General features: G+C 44.5%; 1 protein-coding gene and 1 long non-coding RNA gene across 2 annotated transcripts; one reads left to right on the top strand and one right to left on the bottom strand.

Moving 5' to 3' along the window:
* The first annotated feature begins 546 nt into the window (after nt 1-546).
* GPRC5D (G protein-coupled receptor class C group 5 member D) lies at nt 547-7883 on the top strand. Its single transcript, XM_059934494.1, has 3 exons — nt 547-1441; nt 6401-6457; nt 7599-7883. The coding sequence occupies exons 1-3, from the start codon at nt 547-549 to the stop codon at nt 7676-7678; spliced, it is 1032 nt and encodes a 343-aa protein (XP_059790477.1). The 3' UTR covers nt 7679-7883.
* A 2561-nt stretch (nt 7884-10444) lies between these two features.
* On the bottom strand, nt 10445-16312 carry LOC132372416 (uncharacterized). Its single transcript, XR_009505185.1, has 4 exons — nt 16230-16312; nt 15134-15582; nt 11782-11880; nt 10445-11007 (listed from the first exon to the last, which is right to left on the bottom strand). It is a non-coding gene; the product is annotated as an uncharacterized LOC132372416 (long non-coding RNA).
* Between the last annotated feature and the right edge of the window lie 9932 nt (nt 16313-26244).

The following is a 26244-nucleotide window of genomic DNA, read 5'->3' as shown; positions in this document are numbered from 1 at the left end:
TAATGCGCTGCCTTGGATTGACTTGAATTAAAAGAAGGAAGAGTCATTAAAATGACTGGGAAAAATCATCTGCCCGTCTCCTTCGAGCAGTGCCTCATGTCTTGAATGATCAAATGGTCCATTAATGTTGACAACGCTTGTTCTGGAGCCTGCTATAACTGGAGTCCTAACCATCATGCAAACGTGGTCACATGCCCGATTTTTATGAAAAAGATTCTGCCTTAGCCCTCAAAAAGCCTTGGTGGAAATTACGACGTGAAAATTCATGAGTTTTCTGGAGCCCCTAAGTGAAGATGGTTCTCCTTTCCCAGCAGGATAGAGCTAGGATCGTTTTGAGGGGTTGATAGTTTTGAGCTATTTCATTCAGTAGGTCCAGGTATCTTGATGTGGGAATCGGAGATATTATAGTGTCCTGCCCAAGACTACCCAACAGGGGTTCTTGAGGGTGCAGGTCAAGTTATGAAGTTATGTTTGTTCCTTTGTCTTTTACTTTTTTTTTGCACGGGAACAAAAGACCATTCTTGTGAGGTCCACCTCCAAGTCACCATGTATGAGCACTGCAGAGAGCCCACTGGGGACTATTACTTCCTCTGTGACACCACGGGAGCGTGGAGCACTGTTCTGGAGTCCCTGGCAGCCACTGGCATAGCAGTTACAGTTTTGCTGCTCCTGGCATTTGTCTTCCTCATGAGAAGGGTTCAAGACTGCAGCCAGTGGAATGTCCTCCCCACGCAGTTCCTCTTCCTCCTGGGCGTGCTGGGGCTCTTCAGCCTTGCTTTTGCCTTCATCATCCAGCTCAATCAGCAGACCGCCCCCATCCGCTACTTTCTCTTTGGGGTCCTCTTTGCTCTCTGTTTCTCATGCCTCTTGGCTCATGCCTCCAACCTGGTGAAGCTGGTCTGGGGTCAAGTGTCCTCCTCTTGGACGACAATTCTGTGCATTGCTATTGGTGTCAGCCTGTTGCAGACGATCATCGCCACCGAGTATGTGACTCTCATCATGACCAGAGGTACAATGTTCATGGATATGACACCCTATCAACTCAACGTGGACTTCGTGGTCCTCCTGGTTTACGTCCTCTTCCTGATGGCCCTCACGTTCTTCGTCTCCAAAGCCACCTTCTGTGGGCCGTGTGAGAACTGGAAGCAGCACGGAAGGCTCATCTTCGTCACCGTGCTCATCTCCATCATCATCTGGGTGGCGTGGATCTCCATGCTCATGAGAGGCAACCCACAGCTCCAGCGGCAGCCCGAGTGGGACGACCCTGTCCTCTGCATCGCCCTGGTCACCAACGCGTGGGTTTTCCTGCTGCTGTACATCATACCGGAGCTGTGCTTTCTCTATAGATCGTGTCAGCAGGATTGCCCTCTGCAAGGCAATGCCTGCCCACTCCCAGTTTATGAACGCAGCTTCAGAGCGGAGAATCAGCAACTCTCAAGAGGTACTTTCCTGGGGAGCTTGGGGAGGCTCTCCTGTAAGAGAAGCAGGAGAAAAAACAGGGCAAGAGGATGAACCAAGAGAGAAAGAAAAGGGAATGGTCAGAATTTAGGTGGGTGACTACATACCTCAAGCCTGGAGATGGGGACACTCAGAGTCAAGGTTAAACTTTTCTGAAAATTCAGTTCCTCCGAAATACAGAGATTTATGGGGAGAGGCCAAGACAGAAATGACTCAAAGGCCCTAAATAGAAAGGGTGTGGCTCTGAGTATTCATGCTGGATAAAGAAAGGCACCCCCTATAAAATGAGTTAACCAGCCCCAAATTAGGCTTGGCCCATGCCATTGCATGGCATACTATGCTAAGTGCAGATGTTTTGGCCATCAAGTGCAAAAGCAACCCTGGCACCAGTGGCTGACACTTTTCAAATTTAAGTCTCAAAGCCAACTTGCCCAAATATCATAACAGACTGATTTGTATGACTCATCCCCTCATTAGAGTCTCAAAGCCCAATAACTGCTGGATTCCTACTTTGTAAACCATTCACTCCTTGAAAGCCTTCGAGGTTTACAAAAAGTGACAGGATGAGCCATGAAGTCAGAATTCTGAGCAGAGTCTCAGATGTGTAATCATTAATAGAGATAAAGAACTTGCTTATGTGACATTTTCATAATAATTTCTGGGTCGGATTTGTATCCTTATATAAGACCAAGCCACCTGACTATATACTGTTAAAGAATAAAATATATTATCCATGATAACAAGGAGGCTTGGACCCCAATAACCTGGGGGGATTAGTGGCTAATTTCAGTTATCTGGAAATGTGTCAAAACTCATTAATCCCTTTCTGAAATATCTGGCCTATTATTCATAACCCAGTATCACAGTTCTACATCAAATTTTGTGTCTTAATAGGCATCTGATTTCTCACAGTGTATTTCTAATGTGCAAAGATGATGTTATTTTATATATTGTATAGCACACATTATGCTTACCAGGCTCAAAAAAATTAATAGAAGCTTTCCTTTTAAGTCATACACTTTTCTGAGCTGTAATCTATGGCTAATTACATACTCAAATTCAATCCTGTGCAGATGGAAGCATCTATTAATTCTTTTCAGTTCAGTTGACCACGAGTTGGAAATTGACACTACACATCCTTCTTTTAAGAGTTTTTCATTGCTTTTGATGATGTGAGGTTTGGGGCAGAATTGCAGAGTCGATCTTTCTTGAAACTACTTCTCATAGTTCTCACCGAAAAATAGGATAAAACTTCTTCTGTTTGCTTTGTTGCTGTTATGTTTCCAGGAAACAAAAGTCAGAGAGAGAGAGAGAAAGTTCTTAGAGTTTCATAATACCCAAAACCCACTGGGACTTGTAATGATCAATTTTCCATGCGCCCAAAAGACTAGGCAGGTGTTTAAAGTGTTCTAAGAAGTGTCTTAGTGGAAAAGCAAGAGCTTTCAAAAGCACAATGTTTCCTTATAACTATCCGTATTTCTGGAGCGTGGGTAGAATATCCATTTCTGCCAGTGAGAGTCATTAGCAACGTAGCTCAATATTTTGTGGCGGAAAAAAAATCGATAGTGTAGAAAAGAACATATAGATTGCTCTGCAGAACTAGGCAGAATAACCAGAAACTTAAGCTTAGAGAAGGAAATCAGAATTTAGGTCACCTAGAAAAAGTACAAATATCAAAAATTAGAAGGATGATTAAAATGCAAGAAAAAGTACAGGATGACACCTAGCTAGGAAACACGTACAAAGAGATACAAAATAAATAAGAGCCAGACCAGTACAGTATAATAACAATAACTCAAAAAATCCTAAGTGTTGCTGTAGGTCATGAGCTGACGGTGGGAGCGCAGCCCACGGCTGTCTGTTTTTGTTTGCTCAAGAAACAATCGTAGTGCTGTGTAAACAGACAAGTGGTCAGCTGGAACAATCCGGCCGTTGTTCTCAGCATCTGTCAGTCTCTGACAAGAATACCCATTTCAGCTCTGAGATCCACTGATGAGAAGTGTGGGAGAGGCTGGGTGGAAAACCACAGAGATGATGAAGGGGTTATAACGTCAGACCTACATGGAAAGGTTAGGACAGTGAAACTGAGATGGTAGTTCTTAAGCTTTATGTGCCTTTCTCTAAATTCTGTACTGAAACACAACATTTTGTACCAGTCCCTGAGGCGTGCATTTGTCATGTGACTCTTCGAATTTATAGCTATGACTCCTGTCACATAATTATTTGATTTACCGCTGGGTTGTGAGACCAGAATTATTCAGTTGAAAGAAGAGTCAGACAAGAGGGGATTAGCAGGGAATTTCACACGTATGAATACCTCTCTCCAAGAGGTTGTTGTCCTGCTTTCTGTCTCCAGCTAAAGACGAGGGGTAGAAATAGACTCAAATCGAAGCACAAAGCATTTAGATTAAATACAAAACTAAGAGTTGGTACACACTGAAACAGATCAGCAAAGCGGATTAAGGACTTCATTTCCTTGGAAGTCTTTCAAAAGATTAGTCTTTATCTCTTGGAATTGGCTTAGGAACTTAGTTCGAAGATATAAAAACATCTTGATGGAGAATGAAAATGCAATCAGGCGTATTACTACAAAACACCAAACAAATGGGTATAAATATTCTTTGCCCCATGTTATAAACGTGTTCCTTAAAAACTGTAGACTGATTGAACTTTTAAAATCAATTGCTCTTTTAACTGAGAATTTTAAATGTGATATAATTTGCAAAGACCTTAAATATAGAATATCAGCCATGAATCTTTGTTTATGAAGGGAAAGCTCCTGTTCTAATTATGGCCTGCTTTATCTGTTTTAGATGAATTAGAATATTGTTATATCAAGTTTGCTAAAAGCAAGACCCCTGTATATTTTAAAGGATCACGTAATTGTGGGCATTTTTTCTATCCTGTGTTTAAATATCTACAGACAAATCTAGTATGATTTTTTTGAAGGTATTATTAAGACAGAAATAATGAGGCTATGAAATGTAAAAATGGGTCAATGAATATCAAATGATGTAAAACGAGAGAAAAATGTTCTTGCAAACAGAGGTCCTTCAGATTGTTTTCCTTACAGCAAGTACCAGGCATACCAACTTTTGGCAAACATAGCCTTTTTTTGGACAATTCTCAACACTTTTTGCTTCAAGGTGCCCACCTTACTAGGAGAAACCAAATTTGGATGGTCCCAGGCAGTGTCATTTTTGTTTGTTCTTTCAGGGGGACAAAACTGAAAACCTCTCTTTGTAACCCTCTAGAGCTACAGGTCACAAAGAGCGAACTGGCGTGAAGTACAGAAGAAGCCGTGGGTCTGGGCAGGATTTGCTTGGTGTGAGGACAGACCAGGCAAGGATAATGACATTCTCTTTGTCATTATGCTTGGGTGACAAGGATAATGGGGCAGCAGAAAGGGTGCAGACCCTGTCCTCACATGCCCTGGCTTCGAGGCTCAGCTCTGCTTCTTACCAACGTTGAGACCCAACCAAGCTCCCCAACCTCTGGGAGCTCAGGCTCCTTGTAGTGAAATGATGGTCATAGTGTCCCTGGCCCCTCCAGGTATCAATGTAAGGTCTTACTTACTCAACTCGAATCCATACCAGGAGGTGGTGGCAGGATTAATAGAGAGAAACACTCGACTTTTTGGTAAATTCATGAACAATAACTCAAGCCGGAGAATTAGGCTTCTCTAATTTATGATCTGGTCTGATGAGACTATTGGAGGAACACGGGTTACCAAGGGGCTGAGTGGGAAGGAGTCTTGTTATGCTGCAAGGAACGAAGTTAAACCAAGGATTCAGTTCATTTCTGCTGAAAGAAGAATGTTTTATTTTCACAGGATTCAATCCCTCTAAAAAACACCAGTAGGAGGAGGATGTCAGAGCATCAATTATAACTATACCACCAACACCACCGCCAATAACAATATACAAAGGGAAGCACTATGGTGCTTTCTATATTTCATGTCCTATTCCAAGGGCTTTCTAGATAGATACTGATAGATTTAATCTTCAAAGCAACCGTATGAGATAGATTGACTATTATGATCATCATGATTCCTCTTTTACTCCCATCAGGAAACAGAGGCAACAAAACGTTAAGGAACTTGGCCGCAGGTAACACAGCTAACAAGTGAGAGGGCAGAACAGTCCGTGCTGCAGCCACTAAGCAGGAACAAAATGACACGGCTACGTCCCAGACCATCAAATGACAACTAAGTATCGAGCAAGGACCTGGTCTAAGAGACAGACACAACTCCTGTCTTCACAGAGCAGTTTACAGGCTTGTTGAGGAGACAGATATTAAACAACCATGTGTGATTATTCTACGACAGTATAAAATGGTCTTTAGGGATTTTAAAAATTATGTCCAGTTTCTTTCTTTTCTTTTTTTTTTTTTTGGCCGCACGGCACGGCCTGCGGGATCTTAATTCCCAGATCAGGGGCCGAACCCATGTCCCCTGCAGTGGAAGTGCAGAGCCCGAACAACTGGACGGTCAGGGAATTCCCTATGTCCAGTTTTTTAAATTGAACCAAAGATTGCAGAGTATCAAGCCTAAAGGGACTTTAGAGATGACGTAGTGAAGGCCTTTTATTTTACTGCTGAAGACAGTGAGATGCCCAAGGTCACGAAGGTACAAAGACCCTGACCCCGTGCTAGGGCTCTTTCTGTAGAAAGCGATGATGAGCCTTCAGCCTCTTCAGTTACTAAACACAGATGTGCTTCTCCTGAGCACACAAATGTGATCCCTATGCAACCTTCCTCAGAAGCTTTAAAAACACTCTTTTTAAAATCACAGATTAAAACACACACACACAGCCTCAGCAGAGAATTCCTTTTTTAAAGGGTCAGGAGCCTCTTTGCAAGCCACTGAGTCTCATAGTCCTCAGGTGCTGTTTCCAGGTGAATCCGTGACACTAAGCCAGCCCTTCTCTCCTTTGACTTTCAGTCCAAGACGGTGATGGAGCTGAGGAGGATGTAGCATTAACTGAATATGGTAACCCCAACTCAGCAGCAGGTAAATGTGCCCATCTGCATTCTCCAGGGAAGGACAGAGCAACTCACTCCTTCCCTAGGAGAGCAGTCAGTCTTCATCTCCAATGGCTGTACTGACCTGAGAGAGGAGAGGCAGGGCAGGGTCTTCCCTCCAGGCATGTGGAGCTTGAGCCATCCAGACTGAATCCACACCAGGGCAGTGCAGTAAAGCTAAATCATGCCTTTGCCTCTGCAGGAGCCCCTCCCGAGCCCCTCCCAATCCCCTCCGCCATTGCCATCGACAGTATATTCTGGTGCAGGTGAATGTCCCTGAAGGAAAAGGCAGCTTGAAGGGTTTGTGTGAGGGTGAAGAGATGCAAGCTCACGGCTTGTTGCCTTGGGGACAACAGGGGATTATAAATATGTATGAGTGTCAGATCTGTTCTTATTATCAGTTGTCTAAATGTATCCTCTGGGCCACGCTGGCTGCCTCTCTGAGTCACTGTCTAGCTCCAGCAGCCCAGGCTGCCCCGAGAATCGGGCTGGGTCTGTCAGCATCAGCTGGACGCCCAGATGGGTGTACCAATTTTAATCCTTGCCTGCGAAAACAGAGGGACACTGCTGAGTAGGACTGGAAGTAACTTGCGTTTGTGCCATGACGACTTGAAGACACACAAATACGAACAGCTAAAAATACCACTTTGGGACACAATTGTTTTATTATGAGGATCAGAAGTCACTAAGATCCAAGAGGGAAAGCCATGCTCAGACTGTCTGTTCAATGAACTGTACCAGGCAACTCTAACTAGGTTAAACCCTCTGGTCTGTTATCTGAGAATTTGCCTTTTCCTGGAATGACACACAGACCAGGACACAGCTATATCATCTGCTGTAATTAATCCTCCAGAGGGCCTTTACACGATGAGAAAATCTTTACTATCCCTGCCAAGAATTTCTCGGATTACTTTCAATTTCCAGTAATCCTGCAAAAAGATTCTTGTTAATGGCTAAGAGGGAAGATGGCAAAGTAGTTGTGATATGGATAGGCTCAACATTTTTTTCCTTTTTTTTATTATCAAAGGATTAAATGATGGTGAAATGATAATATTTCAAGCATAGTTTTGGAGAGTATTATCCCCTATGTTGCCTCAGAAAGCTGATGATGGCATTTCTTCTTTTGCATACTGTTGATCCCACACAGGAGGATTTCATCCCTTGGGCTAAAGGAAGCCCTCAGCAAGATGCAGAATGATAAAGTCCGCAGGAAACATGAGTAGTGAAAGCCCAGAAGATCATCCTACTGTAGCCCTGATGGGCCACTGGGAAGCCCACCTGTCAACAAAACATCGGCTCGTCCTTCCTTCCCTGACACCTAGTCCTCTCCATCCATCTGGACCCTTCATCAGGAGACTGCCCTTTCAAGCAGAATTACAATCTTGCTGGCCACCCTACCGTGACTATGTGTCTCTTTCTTCATTCTTTTTCTTTTTTTTTTTTTTTGGCTGCATTGGGTTCTAGTTGCACGCAGGATCTTTGTTCCAGCACGCGGGATCTTTGTTCCAGCGCTGGAGCTCAGTAGTTGTGGCACACAGGCTTAGTTGCCCCATGGCATGTGGGATCTTAGTTCCCCGACCAGGGATCAAACCCGCCTCCCCTGCACTGGAAGGCGGGTTCTTAACCACTGGACTACCAGGGGAGTCCCTCTTTCTTCATTCATGTAACTGAAAGATTCCCTTCCCCAGTAATGCTAGGACAAATTGGCATCTCTTACTAATGGGACCGAAAGACCTCAGTTTGATGAAATTATGGTCATGCTAATATGACAAATTATAGATGTCAGTAGCAACTTAGTACTGGATTACCCCTCTAGTCATTTTTATAAAGGGCCCCTAAATATGATTGACCCAGAATTTGCAATAAAAGTTATAGCAGAACCCTCAGGATCCCCACAATTGTGCATCTCGTGGGCTTGCAATCTGGCAGGTTTCTCCCATGATGTTAGCACCCTCATGACAGTGAGTACGGCAGCAGATGTGACTGAGGTCAATGACCTGCTTTGATGAACTAAAAACAGCAAAGGGAGAGCCACCCGAGTTGATGCTCGTAAAGGATTTCAGGTGTACATGAAAAGGAGAGTCCACCTGTCTTGATGTTTCTAATGCACTGATGCCTCTGCCCTAATTACTTTTCCTTCATCCCTCATGCAGCTTCCCATCCTTCCCAGTGGATATATACATCCTTAAGACCCATTTGTTAGATATAACAGGTATAACAGGACCAGAGTCAGAGGCGTGTTGCCCTAAGGATTTTTAGAGTCTAATTCAGCCTCCCACCTCGCAGATGAGAAAACAGAGCCTCGGAGAAATGGAATGACTTGTCCAAAGTCACACGGTAGTTTGTGTTGGGCCAGGTCTTCTGACTCTCAGGCCACTCCTCTCTCACGCTACGAGGCTTCTCCATGCCTGTATTTCTGTATTAACAAGTAAGGCGTGCACCCTTGAGAATCAAATGTGATATTTCAGACCAGTGAGTGCTGAGCGCCTGCTATGTGAAAACACTTTGAAAAGAAACTAAGATTCCATATATTGAAAAAAAGCCCTTTTAATGACCAGTGCACAGCATGGATGAGTATTTCCCGAGCACCTGCAAGGTACCAGGAATTGTTCTCGGACTCAGTCCTAGGCAGACAAGGCACACAACGCTGCTCTGACGGGGCTTACGTTTTTGGTGGGGGAGATAACACAATGCAGAGAATTTCAGGAACACCACTTCCTCTGTTATCAAGTCCAGACACATACTGCTCACAGCACAACAGGCCAATCAGTCCAGAGACAAAGTGTTGGGGCAAAGAACGGCAACTTTATTCGGAAAGTCAAAAAACCAAGAAGATGGAGGGCTAATGTCCTAAAGACCATCTTAACTCAGAATAGAATTCAGGCTTCTTTTATGCTAAGGGAAAAGGGGAAGCAAGAGGGTTCAAGATTAAAGGATAAAGGTGGATTGCAGGCTTCTTGGAGCCACCTGGCCTTCAAGGGAAGCATAACTTTGTTCTTCTGCTTGCTCACGTAGGCTGGATCACGAGGCTTCTGCAAAACTTCAAGTTGTTAGCAGTTATTTTTACTTTCCCATTCTTATCTCTGCTTAGTTGCAAGGTTTCCAGGCTGAAAGAGAACTTATCTATAAATAATAGCCATAACTAATCCAGATCCAGTCCGTGGGATAGAAACTTTCTTCAGGAGTTTAATGAACTATTTGGGTACAAGCAACATTTCTCTAATGTTTAACTCTTGATGTGCAAGGCTAAAGTAATGGAATACACAGGCTAAAGAATGAGAGAGGCAGTTTCAACATGGTGTTAGTTCTGTTCTTCCTCTGTTACACCTCCTTTTACAGACAAGGAAAGGGACTTGCCCAGGATAATATGGCTTGTTAGGGGAAGAACCAGCTAGAATCCAGGTTCCCAGCTGCTGTTCAAGGGCTCACCCTCTACACAATGTTCCAGCGATTTCATATATTTTTCTGCTGCTCTCAGATTACCTGCTCCTTTTTCAAATCTGTGCCCTGAGCAATGTTCTCAGCACAAGCAAGCACCTAGGTGAACGACCAAAGAGTTTGACCTTCTGCCCTTATTGGTAATAAAAAAATAGAAAATGTTTAAACATTAAGACTCTGACCTACTGATTAGGTGGCATACTATTCAACAAACCACATAAGAAACCTAATGTGAGAGAGAACAGCAAGCCATGCAAACTTCCGTCTGCTCTGGAGGGAAAACATCATCACTGATCTCCTAGTTTTTATCCCCAAAATGATGACAATGACACCTTCAACATAATTTTGTTCTGTTCAGTTTTGTAGGTGAGAGGTGTTTAAGTCAGCTGACAAATGTCAATAAACCTATTAAAGTCATATAGGATGGCTAATATTGTTTCCCAAAATGTTTTCCCTAAAATCAGTAAAGGTAAAATTGAACCTCTTTGTACCAAATTGCCTCCGAGGTTTATAGCACAATTTTATCAAATTTTGGACCGTGCATTAATACTAGTTAGATTTGGGGGATTGTAAGGTTGCAAAGTATCTCCTTCAGGCTGTTTCAAGAATGGAGTTGTAAGGTTACATGTGGGAGGAGGGAGCGAAAACTCTCTCCGGGAACCCACAACAGCCGCCGGCTTCATGGAGATGGAATACTGTCAGGTGTTGGGTGGACCCTGTTGTCTCCTGCCCCAGCCCCACAATCCCCCTCAGCCACTTTGATACTTTCCTCACTATTTCCTTTTGTGGTATCTTCACATGTCCATCCACCCACTAGCCGCTGACTTATTCTCTCCCCATATGTCATAATTCAGATTCCTGAGAGGGAGTCTGCTTGGTCCAGCTGATCACCATTGTCTCTGATTGGGTACTCCTTTGCCTTGGCCAGCCTCTTCATTTACATTCAGCCTGTGGATTGGCTGCCCTTGGATCCAGTACCCACCATTGGTCCATTCAGCTATGTGTGGCTTGGTCTTGCGGTGCAGACTTGATTGTGTATGTCTGCTCCCTCAGTGAGATGCTGTGGGCAGGGAATTATCCTCTGGGCAGCTAGGGAAGGTATAGCATGCATGATGAGTGACCTACTCCGGAGAGATTAATCCAGGAAAATATAATTTTATGAAATTATAGAATATTTTAGTGAAAATACCAATTCATTTCTTTTGAGTTTATGCAGCAATTCATGTAAAGCTAAAAACCTCAATAGTCTTCTAAGTTGGGATCCATGAGGAACCACTTAAAAGAATAGATAAAACTATTTATGGGGCTTCCCTGGTGATGCAGTGGTTGCGAATCCACCTGCCAATGAGGGGGGCACTGGTTCGAGCCCTGGTCTGGGAAGATCCCACATGCCACGGAGCAACTAAGCCCGTGTGCCACAGCTGCTGAGCCTGCGCTGTGGAGCCCGTAAGCCACAACTACTGAGCCCGCGTGGCACAACTACTGAAGCCCATGCACCTGGGGCCCGTGCTCTGCAACAAGAGAAGCCACCGCAGTGAGAAGCCCGCACACTGCAACAAAGAGTAGCCCCCGCTCGCCGCAACTGGAGAGAGCCCATGCACAGCGGTGAAGACCAAACTCAGTCAAAAGTAAGTAAATAAAATAAATAAATTTTTTAAAAACGATTTATGATACACATATTATACTCAATTACTCAATTACTCAGTTCAACATGGAGTATCTGAAGATCTAAACTCATTTACTGAATGCAAAAGCTGTTTACTCACTTAAGCATTTTAGATCATCCTCTTCTGATTTTATTTTTCTGATTTTATTCATTTACCAAAAGAAAGGGTATCAATGAAAAAATTCATTACAAAATACCTTCCTGCTGGAGGGAATTCCCTGGTGGTCCAGTAGTTAGAACTCCACGCTTCCACTGCAGGGGGCCCGGGTCCAATCTCTGGTCAGGGAACTAAGATCCTGCATGCCACGTGGTGTGGCCAAAAAAATTAATTAAATAAATAAATAAAATAAGATAAAATAAAATAAAATGCCTTCCTGGTAGAGCATGGCTGGTTTGCTCAGTAGAGCATGGTGCTAATGAAATACCTGCCCAGGTGGAATTAATATATCCTTCATCTTGATGAATTTTTTCCTGATCCAGAGGATCAAAGATTTGTTTCTCTCTACATTAAATTCCATGATCTCTCCATAAGCTTAAAGGGTCTTTTACTTATGCCTTATTTCAACCTGTGGTCTAGTCAGGTTCAAGTTTCCTCATTCTCTCTACCCATTATTCCTTCTTATTTCTTCTTTTAAACAAATGCTCCCTTTTCCTAGGATTATATCTACTTCACATTGGCCAGATTCATGCCTTCTTATCCTTCTTTTCCCCCTTCCACAATCAGTTCCGAATCTACCTTTTCCCAGAAACTCTCTCTGATGACATGGAGACACAGGGCTGTCACACACCAACTTATGGCAGAATAAAAGTCTCTTTTTTTCTTCAAACTCAGATGGTAAACAAGATACTTCTGTAGCATCTTTCTCTGAATAAGTCTAATCATCTATTTCAAAAGTACACAATTCATGAGAAATAAACTAGAAAATCTTGTTTTTTCTTCCTTGGTACAAAAGCCTCTGTATTTTGCGTCTGAAAGAAGTGCTTCTCAGTTAACATTAAATGGGAGTGAACATCCTTAACTTCTGAGAAGTCAAGCTTGACATCTGAGTAAAGAAAAACTTTTTCTTGTTGTCTTTCTTAAAAAAATATTTGTTTATTTACTTACTTATTTTGGCTGCGTTGGGTCTTAGTTGCGGCACGCGGGATCTTTCGTTGTGGCGCAAGGGCTCTTCGCTTTGTTGCGATACATGAGCTTCTACTTGTGGCACGTGGGCTTAGTTGCCCTGTGGCATGTGGGATCCTAGTTTCCCAACCAGGGATCAAACCAGCGTCCCCTGCATTGCAGGACAGATTCTCAACCACTGGACCACGACGGAAGTCCCCAGGAGTTGTTTAAAATGTCTTAATGGCTAAGACCAGTTTTAAGCCGCTGGTCTCCAGTGAGAGATCATGTTGCTACTCTTCAAAGATAGATTAGTTAGAATTATGTTTGCATTTTAACATATATCAGAACTTATTTATTCAAAGGACTTCAAAGTGACTACCTCAGGAGGCATAAAGATCACCATTACTTAAAGCATTATTAGAATGCCTTTCCTGGACTGCCTTCAAGAATGTCTCAGGGGGCTTCCCTGCTGGTGCAGTGGTTACGAATCCGCCTGCCAATGCAGAGGACATGGGTTCGAGTCCTGGTCCGGGAAGATCCCACATGCCGCGGAGCAACTAAGCCCGTGCGCCACAACTACTGAGCCTGCGTGCTAGAGCCCACGAGCCACAACTACTGAGCCCGCGAGCCACAACTACTGAAGCCCACAAGCCTAGAGCCTGTGCTCCACAACAAGAGAAGCCACCACAGTGAGAAGCCCATGCACCACAATGAAGAGTAGCCCCCGCTCGCCACAACTAGAGAAAGCCGGCGTGCAGCAACAAAGACCCAGTGCAGCCAATAAATAAATAATAAATAAATAAATTTATTTTAAAAAAAAAGAATGTCTCAGGAAAATCAGAGGGATTGGGTTGCTAGGATGGTCAAACTGTCAGATCAGAGAGGTGAGTTCAAGGATGAATTTCTACTACTGATCTCATCCATCACTCAAAGAATTACCAAGTACACTTTGGAAATACCATCTGCTATCTTTCTGGATTTTTTTGTTTAATACTTATGCATAGGCAAGGTACACACTTGCAAGGCATGTTGTTATTTTGCAGATGAAGAAATTGAGGATCAGGGAGATTAAGCCACTTGACCAAGGTTTTAGATAGTAAGAACCCAATTCTGGCCACGCCACGCAGCATGTGGGATCTAGTTCCCCAACCAGGGATCAAACCCGGGCCCCCTGCACTGGGAGCGTGGAGTCTTAACCACTGGACTGCCAGGGAAGTCCCTGGATTTTTCTAAAGATAGTGAAACTATTAGAACTTGAACCATATTTAGGATGTGGTTAAATCAAGTCTGGGTTTGGAAAAGAGTCCTCTGGGCAGACTTTTTTTTAATGTGAAAATTTAGAGGATTATATTGACTTTTCTACATTCTTAGAGAAACCCAATTCACATCTAAATGTTTGATTTTTGATCTGAGATTTATTCACATTTTTACACATAAATTCTTTAATTGGAGGTTAACGTAATTTTTCATTTCAACAGGATTTTCACATGATTACAGTCACAAATTCTGGAGTCACAAGTTCTGTGTCATCACAGGATTCAAGATAAACTAAACTGGTAGGAATTTCAGTTGCCATCCATTACTGTCCACTAACTGTAGGATAATGGAGTCTATGCTGTGAAGCAGAAGAGAAGAAGCTATCCATTTTAAAAGGTGTGAAACACAGACAAAGAAAAGATACAAAATATGGCATTGCATATATATTTCCATTTATAGAACCGACACTTCTTAAGTGTAACATGTTCTTTATATGATATAAACGCACTAAGGGAGCACATTGTGCTTTTAAAATTCCTTTTTGAAATTCACCCCTTAATTATTGTTATTAGGAGTTGAAGGCTTTGTACATCTTCCACCTGCGTATAAGGAGGGGGGCTGGGCTTTTTAAAATATATGCTACAAAGGGAACGTTTGGATGTAGTTTCCACCTGGACTTTATCTGCATGCAGAAGAAACTTGTATAGACTTCATCTTCAACTCATTTTTAAATCCCTTAATGTCTAATTCAGTGGCATCATTCCCAGGGCAATTTGTTTCTGGAAAAACTGAGCTTTCCAATTTTTGTTTTGAATATATAGCTGATTCAGACTGAAAGAATGTTTTCTGTGGTTCTGTTCTTATTAGGGGTTTGTTTTAAAAGCAAATGAAAATCTATGGAAAAGAAATGAGAAGATACCTATAGCAGGAGGAGATCTTAGAACATAAAGATTTGGGTTGACTGGTGCATTAGGCTAATAATAATGCGTTTTTATTTTTTAGCATCTTACAATTTACAAATAGTTTTCACATCCACTGTCTATCTCATTTGATCTACTGGATGGATTAGACAATTTATTTATTTATTTATTCTTAAGATACAAAGAATCTAAAACTGCCCTTGGGCCACCATCACTCGGCTGTTTTGTACAATGCAATCTGAACTATAAAATAAAATAGACACATACCTCCAAAGAATCCTTATTTATGGACAGAGATGTCACTGAAAGGTTTCCAAAAAAGACTGTGCTTTAGCTATAGTTGTTATTGCCATGTCCTGCTGTTGATAATGCATTTTTGTGAAGGCCAAAACAACTGGTAGAAATGGCTATTTAGGAAATAAGAAAAGTCAGTCCATTTTATGGAAAATGTCAGCTCTGGGAGTCAGCAGTGCTATTTGCCAAATGTTTCCAAACTCTCCTGCCGTCCAGGCCCATGGTAGGATGGCACTTTTTGTCCCTTTTGAGGTTGGGTGGGACCACGACATTAATTCTGGCCAATAAGTCGGAGCAGAAATGATGTCATTTCCAAAGCTGATTCCAGGCAGAAGCAATTAATTGTTGGTCCAACAAGGTCAAGAACTTTTTTCCTCCACCGTGTGGCAAGCAGAGCTTCAAACAGTGGCTGCTGCATCCATCTGGGTTCCATGATGAACATACGGTGTGAGCAAGAAATAGAACTTTCTTATTGTAAGCCGCCCAGATTTGGGGTTGTTACCTCCGCCTGCCCAGCCCAGCCTGACTGACTGTCGTAGCCACTGAACAAATTGTCTGGTACCTTAACGTAAAACAAGGAGGTACTTGTCTGAATATTTTACTTTACCACTTGTTCTTCCAGTGTTCTACAAAGGCATCCTTAGATTAAAGAAAAACGATCCTGAATTTAACTGATATAGGCCAGACCTCTCTGCCAGGCATATGGCTTTACAGCTGTTCACATAATTACACTTCACTGGGACAGCTGCCGTCATAAAAGCATGCAGAGGGCAAGGTGGTAACTTAGAGTCACTCTGTCTCAGAGACCGAGGGCAAGAAAGACTTCCCAATAGAGGTCAAAGCTTGAGCTCTGTCTTACATGGGAGGTAGGTAGGAATTCATGGGGCAGATGACGTTGGGAATGATACTCTGAGCAGCCGCTAACAGGGCGTCTTTGTTTAAGTTAGAAAAACGTGCCCCCTCTGGGTGGATGAATCAGAACGCATGCCCGCAGCCCCCAGGGATGCAGCCTATGCTAAGGGCACGGAGCTTGGTAAGCAGAGCAAGGCTGAATTCCAACCCCACTCACCATCTCAGCCAGGTGTCTTGGCGCAGTGCAGAAATCAACAACAACCATGCAACTGACCGCAATGACCCAGATTTGCAGGGCAGAAAACATGTCAGTGCAAAGGCATAGCTGCAAAGAAAACCAAGGCGTATTGGAGAACTGCAAGGCATTCATTATTGCCAGAGCAGAAACACACAAAGCGGAAAGCAGTAAGAGATGACGTTGGAGAACTGGGGTTCCTCGGCTCACACCAGGCTTATATCCCAAAAGCAGGAATCTGGATGTGGGTGTGAAGGACACGGAAAGGAGCGGCCGTTCAGCCTGGAAGCTGGGGCAGAGGCATGTGTACCCCTGAGCACGCTTATCAACAAATCCTCCCACATTTTGAACCTAATGGAAAAAGTTAACAAAAGCTCTCCAGTCAAAAAAAATCTAGAGCCCTTCATTGCACAGTCTGTTTACACGCCTTTGTCAACCCTCATAAACCCCCTGGGAGGGACCTGACAGGCACACCAGCCGGGGAACCGCAGCCTGATTGGAAAAAATTGTTCCTGTTGCGAAATAACGCAGGGTCGTGAAACAAACAAACCGTGACAGCCTGTTTTTTATAAAATGTCTCTGTGTTGTTGATCATGGACTTTTTGCACTAATTTTGGTTCTTTTAAATATTGTAATTTATCTTGATGACTGAGGGTTTTGGCGCTCCCTTGAATTTTGTGCCCGAGGTAAGAGCTCCGCTCTCCCCACCCTGGCCCCAGCCCTGCGGATGGACCAGATTTGCCTGGTGGGAAAGGGTGGGACGGCGGCTGGAGAGGGAACCCTGGCTGATGTTAGAATTACTTAGGAAGTTTTAAGAGCTCTCCATGGCCTGACCTCACCACAGACCAATTTAAATCAGAATTTCTGGGAGTGGAGCCCAGGCATGGGTATGTGCTTAAATCTTTCCAGATGATTCTGTTTTGCAGCCAGGCTTGCAAACCACTGCGGTTAAACAGATATTTAGGTTTCGATGTACAGAATGAGGAAGAGGAAGGTGCCAGGATCCTGACCTGGGTAACTCGGCGGAGGAGTTTGTAAAAGAGGTGACCCCAGGTGGAGGGTCCAGGAGGAGAAACAGATCTGGAAATGGAGAGGGCAGCAGATGAGTTGTGTTGAACCGGTTGAGTTGGAAGTGGAAATGCACAGTCATCTGAATCCAAGGCTGTGGAGTTCCACCAGAAACAGAGAGAGAGTTTCGGGAATGAGCTTAGAGGTGGAGGCGGGTGTTGTGAGAGGAGATGTGCTTTTACGGGGAGCATGAGGAAAGGGCCCCAGAACGCCTATTGGTGGAGAAGCCTGCTCCATCCCTAAGGGGATTCCCTCCTGATGCCGTTGCTTCCATAGCCACTTCCACCTTTAACACTGGGGGGTCTCCACCAAGATCCCTCCAGCGACGGAACCGGAGCCCTGTTTGCAGAATCACACTATAGCTCCAAAACAAGAGAGCAGACGGAGAGTCTTCCTCTGGATTTGAGTTCAAAGGTGGGGAAGGCAGCTGCTGGGGCTTGCCTGGAAGATTGGGGAATTAGAAAATGAGGACAAATGTAGCTAACTCTCCAACGCCTTTCCCCAAACCTGCCCAATCAGAAGAATCATCTGGGACACTTGTTACAAATATAACTTCTCATACCTGGATCCGGACCTACTAAATCAGGACCTCCAGAGAGGGCCCTAGGACTCTGCCTTTTTAACAAGTTCCCATGTGACTCTTAAGATAGCATGAGTTTGGGAAGTGCTGCTCTGCTGACAAGAGAAGGCTTCCTCTTTGCTCTGGTTTGGAGCAAAGTCTGCCTGGGCTTTTCCAATTTGGCCCGAGAAGGCAGAAAGTGACTGGCTTGATATGGCATAATCAATGGAAAGATTTTATGAGTCAGTCCTGTCCCTAGGAACATTCAGCGTCCAGGTTGCATCTTCTTCTCTCCCCTTGTCCCGTGTAATGTTCAGCTCACTCCGACCCCACGCCTGCCGCATCCCTGCTGACCCTCGCCCACTCCCATCCAGTCCCAACCCAGGACACACTCACCCAGTTTTCCTAAGAGAAAATGTTGCCAGAAGCAGCTTACTGCCTTGAGATTTAGGAAGATAAATCCTTTCCGAGCCTCTTTGCTGACACTCTCATCTATTTCCAGTTTGGTTTATACAGTCTGAAAGGTCCTTGTTCATCCATTTTGTTCTAGTCAGTTTAGAAAAGGAATGCACTTGAAAAGAAAAAGATTGCCATCGCTCTTGGCGGGGCTCGGGAAGGGGGAATCAATCTAAAATGCTTCTTTGATTTTTGCCTTGGGGGCTGCTTTTCTCTTTTCTCATATTTGAAGTTTGTTCTTATGTAGTTCTCCTAGGAAACAGCACTTTCCCAAGCTTGACAAAGAAAAGCCTCAGGGAAATAAAACTTGGACGTGATGAAATGCACTCAGCCCAAAAAATAAAGAATTTCCTTTCCTTCCTCCAAGGCTCAGGGTTGTGAATAGCTTTTATCACATTGGAGTTAAGTGTTCTTGTAAGGAAACAAACAAAAAAATCGGATGGTTGATCAGCTGAAATTCATCACAATTATTTAAAGATAAATGACACCGAAGACACCAGAGCAAACAAGAGGGAATCTGACCGTGGTGCTCTCTGTGGGAGGTGCCATAATCCTAATTAGCCTGTGACAAACAAAAGAATTACCTTTCTCCCCCAAAATTTATTGGTTCCTGCAATAAATTCTCCTACCTGCTGCAGGCACTGTGCTAGGCCCTGGGGCTACAGGAGGAAACAAAACAATTTTCTGTCTTTCTAAAACATTCAGAATAGTGGGAGAAACGCAAGTAAACCAACACAGAAATGTAATTGCAAATTATAAGTGCTCTGAAGCAAACAGACTGATGACTCGGAAGACCAGCTGCTAGGGGAGACCAGCATTAAATAGACTGGAGGTGGGAGGCCTCATTAAGGAGGTGACATTTGAGCTGAGATGCAAATGTTGTGAAGGGGAAGAGCTGCAGCGGCGGGGGCAGGGAGACTCCAGTGAGAGGCGTGTAGAGCTGGACCCCCTCGAGGGAAGAACTGATGGAGAAACTTGTCTCAGAAATGAGTGATTGAAACATTAAGAACTCGGGGCCTTCCCTGGCGGTCCAGTGGTTAAGACTCCACGCCTCCACTGCAGGGGGCACAGGTTCGATCCCTGGTCGGGGAACTAAGATCCCGCATGCTGTGCGGCACGGCCGGGAATAAAGACACAGACCTACTAGAGAATGGACTTGAGGATATGGGGAGGGGGAAGGGGAAGCTGGGCCGAAGTGAGAGAGTGGCATGGACGTATATACACTACCAAACGTAAAATAGACAGCTAGTGGGAAGCAGCCGCATAGCACAGGGAGATCAGCTCGGTGCTTTGTGGCCACCTAGAGGGGTGGGATAGGGAGGGTGGGAGCGAGGGAGACGCAAGAGGGAAGAGATATGGGAACATATCAGTATATGTATAACTGATGCACTTTGTTATAAAGCAGAAACTAACACACCATTGTAAAGCAATTATACTCCAATAAGGATGTTAAAAAGAAAAAAAAACTTATTTCCAAGTCAGAAAAAAAAAAAAAAAAAGAACTCTACCCGGAAGGGTCAGAACCAGACAGGAGAGAGGCATTGAGTGGAATGGATGACAAGGGTGGCAAAATACTGATTCCCTAGGCACTGGGGCAGCAGGCAGGGTTTGGGGAGACCAGAGACCCAGACTGGCTATGTGGGACAACGCACAGCAGTGTCCATTTACCCCTGTGTGCCTTAAATTATTTGCACCACTTCTAAGTGTCCCAGTAGGTGAACTGATTAGAAGGCCCTACTTAAGGCTTTAGGCCCAAACCGAACCATCTCGTGAAAACCTACTTGGGATTAACCTCGACTAGGTATTTAGGTTATATGCTCAAATTTCTTCGCTGTATATGGAAAGGTTTTTTCAGACTGGAATGCATTTCTGGCTGATGGGACACTCTGAGAAAAGCAGGGGTCTGGGAAGCTGGAGCAAGTGGGGTAATGCCGTCTGGTTGTGACCCAACCCTTAGGGTACGTGAGATTGTGGAGACCGAGGTCCCAGGGATGGGTCATGCGCCCTGAGTAAGGGACAGTGGTTGGCATGCATCCCTTCTCAGCTACGCACTCAGCAACCTTCTGATCTGCTACTGATTTGAATGGAAATATGTTTTCTTTGGCGTGATAATATGTATGCATACAGGCAGCGACCGGGATCAAGGATAATCGTTTAGTCACGCTTGTGGGAAGGGCTCTCCGTACCTTACGGTTCCATCTGATCTGTGGCTATAGGCAAGGGTAGATATGTGTATTGCCGGGGGGAGGGCTGGGGGCTGGAGTGCACATGTGCTTACACAGGCGGACACCTCACACATGTACTGGGATTTCAGAGACTCCCACAGGCCGCTGGAAAACGTATTTGCAGAGCATGAAAACTCTTCCATTTATCCCTTTTGTGGGCTTGATAAAGAACAATTTTTTTTTTCTTTTTAAACCAAGGCCATTTTTTTTTTTTTTTTTTTTTTTTGGCCATGCCATGTGGCTTGCGGGATCTTAGTTCCCCGACCAGGGATCAAACCCAGGCCTTGGTGAAAGTCCTAACCATCCTAACCACTGGACCCCCAGGGTATTCCCAAGAACTCTTTTTCCCCCATCCTCTTGTTTTCTCCTAAAATTAAATGCAAAACACACACACGCACGCACGCATACGCCCCAGTGACCTGGGGAAAATAAACGGGTTCCGGTTTGGTGTGTCACTGCCTCCAGGTGTGGTGTGTCAGGAAAAGGAGGGGACAGAGGCCCCAGCCAGTGCCTTTGAAGGGGGTGGGGAGGGGAGGGGGGAGGGGAGGGGGGAGGGAGGGTCAAGGCAATCAGAAGAACCACATGCCAGGGTCTGTGCCTTCAGAGGCTGCTTCTCCTCACACCGTCCCCCTCTTCCATGATTCAGGGAACTTCTGGGAACTTAGAGGGAAAAATAGCCATTCTTCATAGGAGGTTCTGTGATGAGGTCAAACCCATCTGCCCAATATCACAGACAGTTCGTGACACTCTGGGAACTGGAACTTAATGTTTTCCTGAATTTCTGATTCTTAAGTCCTTAACTTTTATTTCACCTTACAATGCTTTTTTCTTCATTATTTTGCCATTATTTGGTTGATGTTACAACCCTTTCTCCTGCCTTTCAACCCTCTCTCCCCATCTCCTCCCCCCGACTCCCACACTTTCTCCTCTCTCCACAGCCCTGGTCCTCCCCCTCCCCTCTCCTCCCCCTTCCTCCTCCTCTTCTTCTTCTCCTCCTCCTCCTCCTCCTCCTCCTTCTCCTCCCCCTCCCCTCCCCCTCCCCCGCCCCTCCTCCTCCTCCTCCTCCTCTTCCTCCTTCTTCTTCTTCTTCTTCTTCTTCCTCTTCTTCCTCTTCTTCTTCTTCTTTCCTTCTCCTTCTCCTTCTCCTTCTTCTCTCTCTCTGTCTCTGTCTCTCTCTCTCTCTCGACTAGCTAAGTACAATCAGATGCTCCCTCTGACCCTCATCCTGGTTCCCAAGTGTTCACAGACTTCATGGGCTCATGACTCAGAGGACTAAGCTCATGCTGTCCAAGTGCAACCCACAAGCCTTTTTGATTTTGCTGAGCAATACAAATCATAGCATTCTTATGCCATGAATCACCCTTGAAGAACAACAGGGACTAGTAGTTTTTGGACTTAAGACATAGTAGCTTTTGAGTAAAGAACTAAATCAGGCAATATTTCAGGCATGGAGTGCATGTACCCGAGGCAAGGGGTAGGGGCACACTGGTTTTTATAAAGTTCAAGTATCGTTGCAAAGGATTCTACATCATCATCATCATGTCCACAGTAATGCAAAATTAAATATAGCACAGACTCTATTCACAAGGCACCTTCCATTCTAAAGCAAGGCTATGAAGAAAGGTTCTGTAAAATACAACTACCAGCCAGGGGATGGATTAAGACACCCAATAATAACACTTACTAAAAGGTGAGGGCACCAAGAACAGCAACGCGGCAAGTAGAAGTCCAGAGCCCTGAGGGTTACAAGACTCCCTGAGGTTATCTAGTCCAGCCTCATTCCTAACACAGAATTCCCCACATCATCCTCAGCAGAGCACCCTTGACCTTGAACACTTCTAGCAAGAGATAACCCACCACTTCACAGGCAGCTCTTCTGGGATCCATCTCCCTCGAATTTCTAACCCTGGAGCCGTCTGCTGTGCCGTCATGATTACAGGTAGCTGAGGCAGGCTGCAGCTGTGCATAGGAGATCCAGAGGTGGCCCTCCAGCTTTGACTCCCAGCCCTCCCACTTGGCAACTGTGTCACCTTGGACACTAGTTAACCTCTTCATGCTTCCATTTCTTGCAGCTGTTAAATAAAGGGAGATGATGATCATAATAACTCATATGGTTTTTATAAGTATTAAATTATATGAAACAAGTAAAGCACTTAAATGGAGCCTGGCATAGAGGAAGCACACAATAAATGTTAGCTGTGATGATGGTCATACACACTGCAAAGTCTTCTCCTTTCCAGATGAAATATCTCCAATACCATCAACCATGCTGTATATCAAGTAGTTCTAAAAATAGCTCCTCCGTTAGAAGCTCCTCCATTACGGTGAGATGCACAGGAATGGATTTAATATTCTGATGCGGTATAACCTGCCCCAAGTTCAGTGGGAATAGCACCTGCCTTGACCCAGACTTCACAATGGTATCAGTGCTGCCTTCGATTGAGTTGGCTTTTTGCCTGCTTGGTCCTTATCAGTCTATTCTATTTCCAAGATTTTGGATCATCTTTACTATCATTATTCTGAATTCTTTTTCAGGTAGACTGCCTATTTCCTCTTCATTTGTTAGGTCTGGTGTGTTTTGACCCTGCTCCTTCACCTGCTGTGTGTTTTTTTGTCTTCTCATTTTGCTTATCTTACTGTGTTTGGGGTCTCCTTTTCACAGGCTGCAGGTTCGTAGTTCCCGTTGTTTTTGGTATCTGTCCCCAGTGGCTAAGGTTGGTTCAGTGGGTTGTGTAGGCTTCCTGGTGGAGGGGACTAGTGCCTGTGTTCTGGTGGATGAGGTTGGATCTTATCAGTCTAATAAACACCTAAAACTACTAGGTCTTTTTCATAAAACCTGCGGTCGAACCAAGCCTTTCCAACCTATACTTATGTAATTTATTTTGGAGGCATGAATACATTTACATCTATTAAACTAAATTCTTGGTCTGGGATCTTTATTCCAGTCTACTGCACTACATTTGTATTCTGGTTTTATTATTCAGTCTTTCCTAATTTTGTGTCATGTGCAAAATTTGAGAAATATGCTTTATTTTTATCCAAATGGTCAATAAAAATGTTATCCAAACAGATCCAAAAACAGAGCCCTGTGGGACACCACTAGAGACCTCCAGCTAATAAATGACCTTTTCTTGGATGTTTGACTTATGACTCCACCTAACTCTATGATCATTAGACCTGCCTTTTTCATGAAGATAGCTTGTTCATAAAGATATCATGCTAGACGCAAACTATTATATATAGAATGGATAAACAACAAGGTCCTACTGTATAGCACAGGGAACCACATTCAGTATCCTGTGGTAAACCATAATGGAAAAGAATATGAAGACGAATATATAGATGTATAATTGAATCACGTTGCTGTGCAGCAGAAATTAACACAGCATTGTAAATCAACTATACTTCAATAAAAAAATTTTTTAAAAGATACCTGCTAAAACAATGTATGCTTTTACTATTTCAATTTCTTGTGGGTAAAAAAATAGTTGATCTGGAATTATTCCTTCTAAAGAGAAATGAAGTAGCTTTACATAATCACAGGGTATGGTGCTAACTTCTACCACCATGTCCCAGAGCTCAGGGCATAGCTACATGGGTTTCTCAGAGCTTTTTAAATTGAGTTGATAAAAATCCAGCAGGTTTGGTAGATCATATTATGGAAGGGGATCTGACTCAAAGCAGCTGGTAACCAAATTTCATTAAAGTTTCATCTTCTTTTCTGTTGAAGATCATGGTTCGATCTGGTGCTTGAGATCCACTACACACACAACAGCTCCTTGCAAAGTTTTCCTGAGGACTGCCTCTGAAATCTGCCCTCAGAAACCACATAGGGTGGTGATCATTTTGTAATGAATAAAATATGGAATCACTATGTTGCACGCCTGAGACAAATATATTGTAAGTCAATTATATTTCCATTTGAAAAAAAGAAAAAGAAATCGCATAGAGAGTGAGAGATTACCAAGGGTATCTATAGCTCCAGGCCAAGGAAAAGAACAGGGGCTGGGTATGGGTTTTTGACACAGGCTGGGACTCAAGGAAGTGGAACGATTATTACAGCAACTGGGAAGATGAACTCTTGCTTTCGCTTGCAGCCCCTCCTTTGACAGAAGGAGGCTCGTGTGGCTTGCAGGTTGCGGAGGAGTGACCTGGGGTGACCCAGAAAATGTCAGTCCTCACCCGGTCCCTCTCCCCACAGCTTCCATGCCCGGGGGAGGGGTGCCTGGAGGAGAAATCGGGGGGCAGGAAAGGCATCTGGGGAGGCAAAGGAAGATTAGAGGAGAGCTTAAAATATATGCTGACCACAGTCATTTTGTCTGATTCTTTCCTCAAACACCCCCTTTGGAAAACAAAGTGTCTAAAACGGACCACACAAGTGTTGACAGTAGAAGGAGCACAGTACCAGAAATCTGAGCCCAGTTGTATTAAGTCCTTCAGGCCTGAATTCCCTCCTCTGTAAAATGAGGGCTGTGGTCACCAGCTAAGGAAGCTCTGTGACCTTCTCAAACGCTAACGTTTTAGGCAGCGCAGTGTCCCACTCTGAAGGGTCAGGGAAGTGGTGGTAATCAGAAGGTTGCAGGAATCGGGGTCAGGCACCCATCCTCTGCCACACACTCTGCATACCTGGAAAACCTGAAGCCAAGGAGGCAAAGCATCATCTGCCTCGATGGAAGGGATGCCAGAAAATGACCACAGGTGGACCACAGAATTTCCAAAGGCAGCTGGCTATACCCTGGAGGCCGAGCTCCCAGATCCGGGATCTCAGCGATCGATCGACACCTGAGAAAGATTTTTCTGAAGCTGCCACCTCCAGTTCTAAAGTAATCCCATGTTTCAGGTTGGGGCTGGAACAGTGGCAAACCTGCAAACCCGGTAGCAACAGGAGGAAGTGGACAAGGAGGGAAAGATTGGCGGGGCGCAGTTCAGTTCTCAGGGACGATGACAAGTCCAGAAATGACGGGAGAAAGCCCAGAACGCGTGGGGCAGGGATTTCACTGCTGCATTCCCGGGGCCAGGCTGTACTCTTGGTTTTGGCAAACTTTCCCTGACAAAAGCCAATGTTCTCACCACATAAACACTCTTCGACATTAATAACAACAGCCTATGAGACCAATACCTGTAAAGATGCCAGGTTGCATGCAGATGAGCTGGAAATACCTTGGAGCGTTTCACAAAAATGAGACACAGGGCAGTGAAGCTCTGGGAAAGGAGACGGAGCGTGGCTTCTTTAAAGACGCTGGGAGGGGCGATGCAAACAGCTCACACGTTCGAGCCTTTTAAAATGGGACGCGTTTGCCTCAAGCCAGCTGAGTAGCTGCCGCCCTGCCTCGTACGGTTCACGGAAGAGCAGCTGTGGACTTACGCTGAGTCCCTGAGGGCCGATACCTGGGGTGTCACCGCCATCCAGTGGAACCAGGGGGGATGGCCGCTGTGGACGGCCTCAGCCTCAAGTGAGAGGCAGAGACGACACTCGGGTCTATTTCTCAACCGACAGTGAAAGATGAGGGGAAGGTCGTTGAGCTTCATTTCATTATCACCCATTTAGTTACAAGGAGATGCCGTTCCGGTTTCCAGCCATCAATCAACTGGCGTCACTCAAGGACCAGGCTGGGCTAAATTTGCACATTCTATTTCAGCCCAGGTGGCGATGGAGACTTACAGGAGGGCTTTGAAACCCTCTTCTCCA

Source organism: Balaenoptera ricei, chromosome 10 (assembly GCF_028023285.1).
Source record: "Balaenoptera ricei isolate mBalRic1 chromosome 10, mBalRic1.hap2, whole genome shotgun sequence".
Taxonomy (NCBI): Eukaryota; Metazoa; Chordata; class Mammalia; order Artiodactyla; family Balaenopteridae; genus Balaenoptera; species Balaenoptera ricei.
Note: the sequence above shows the minus strand (reverse complement) of the source record. Positions and strands in the feature narration are given on the sequence as shown.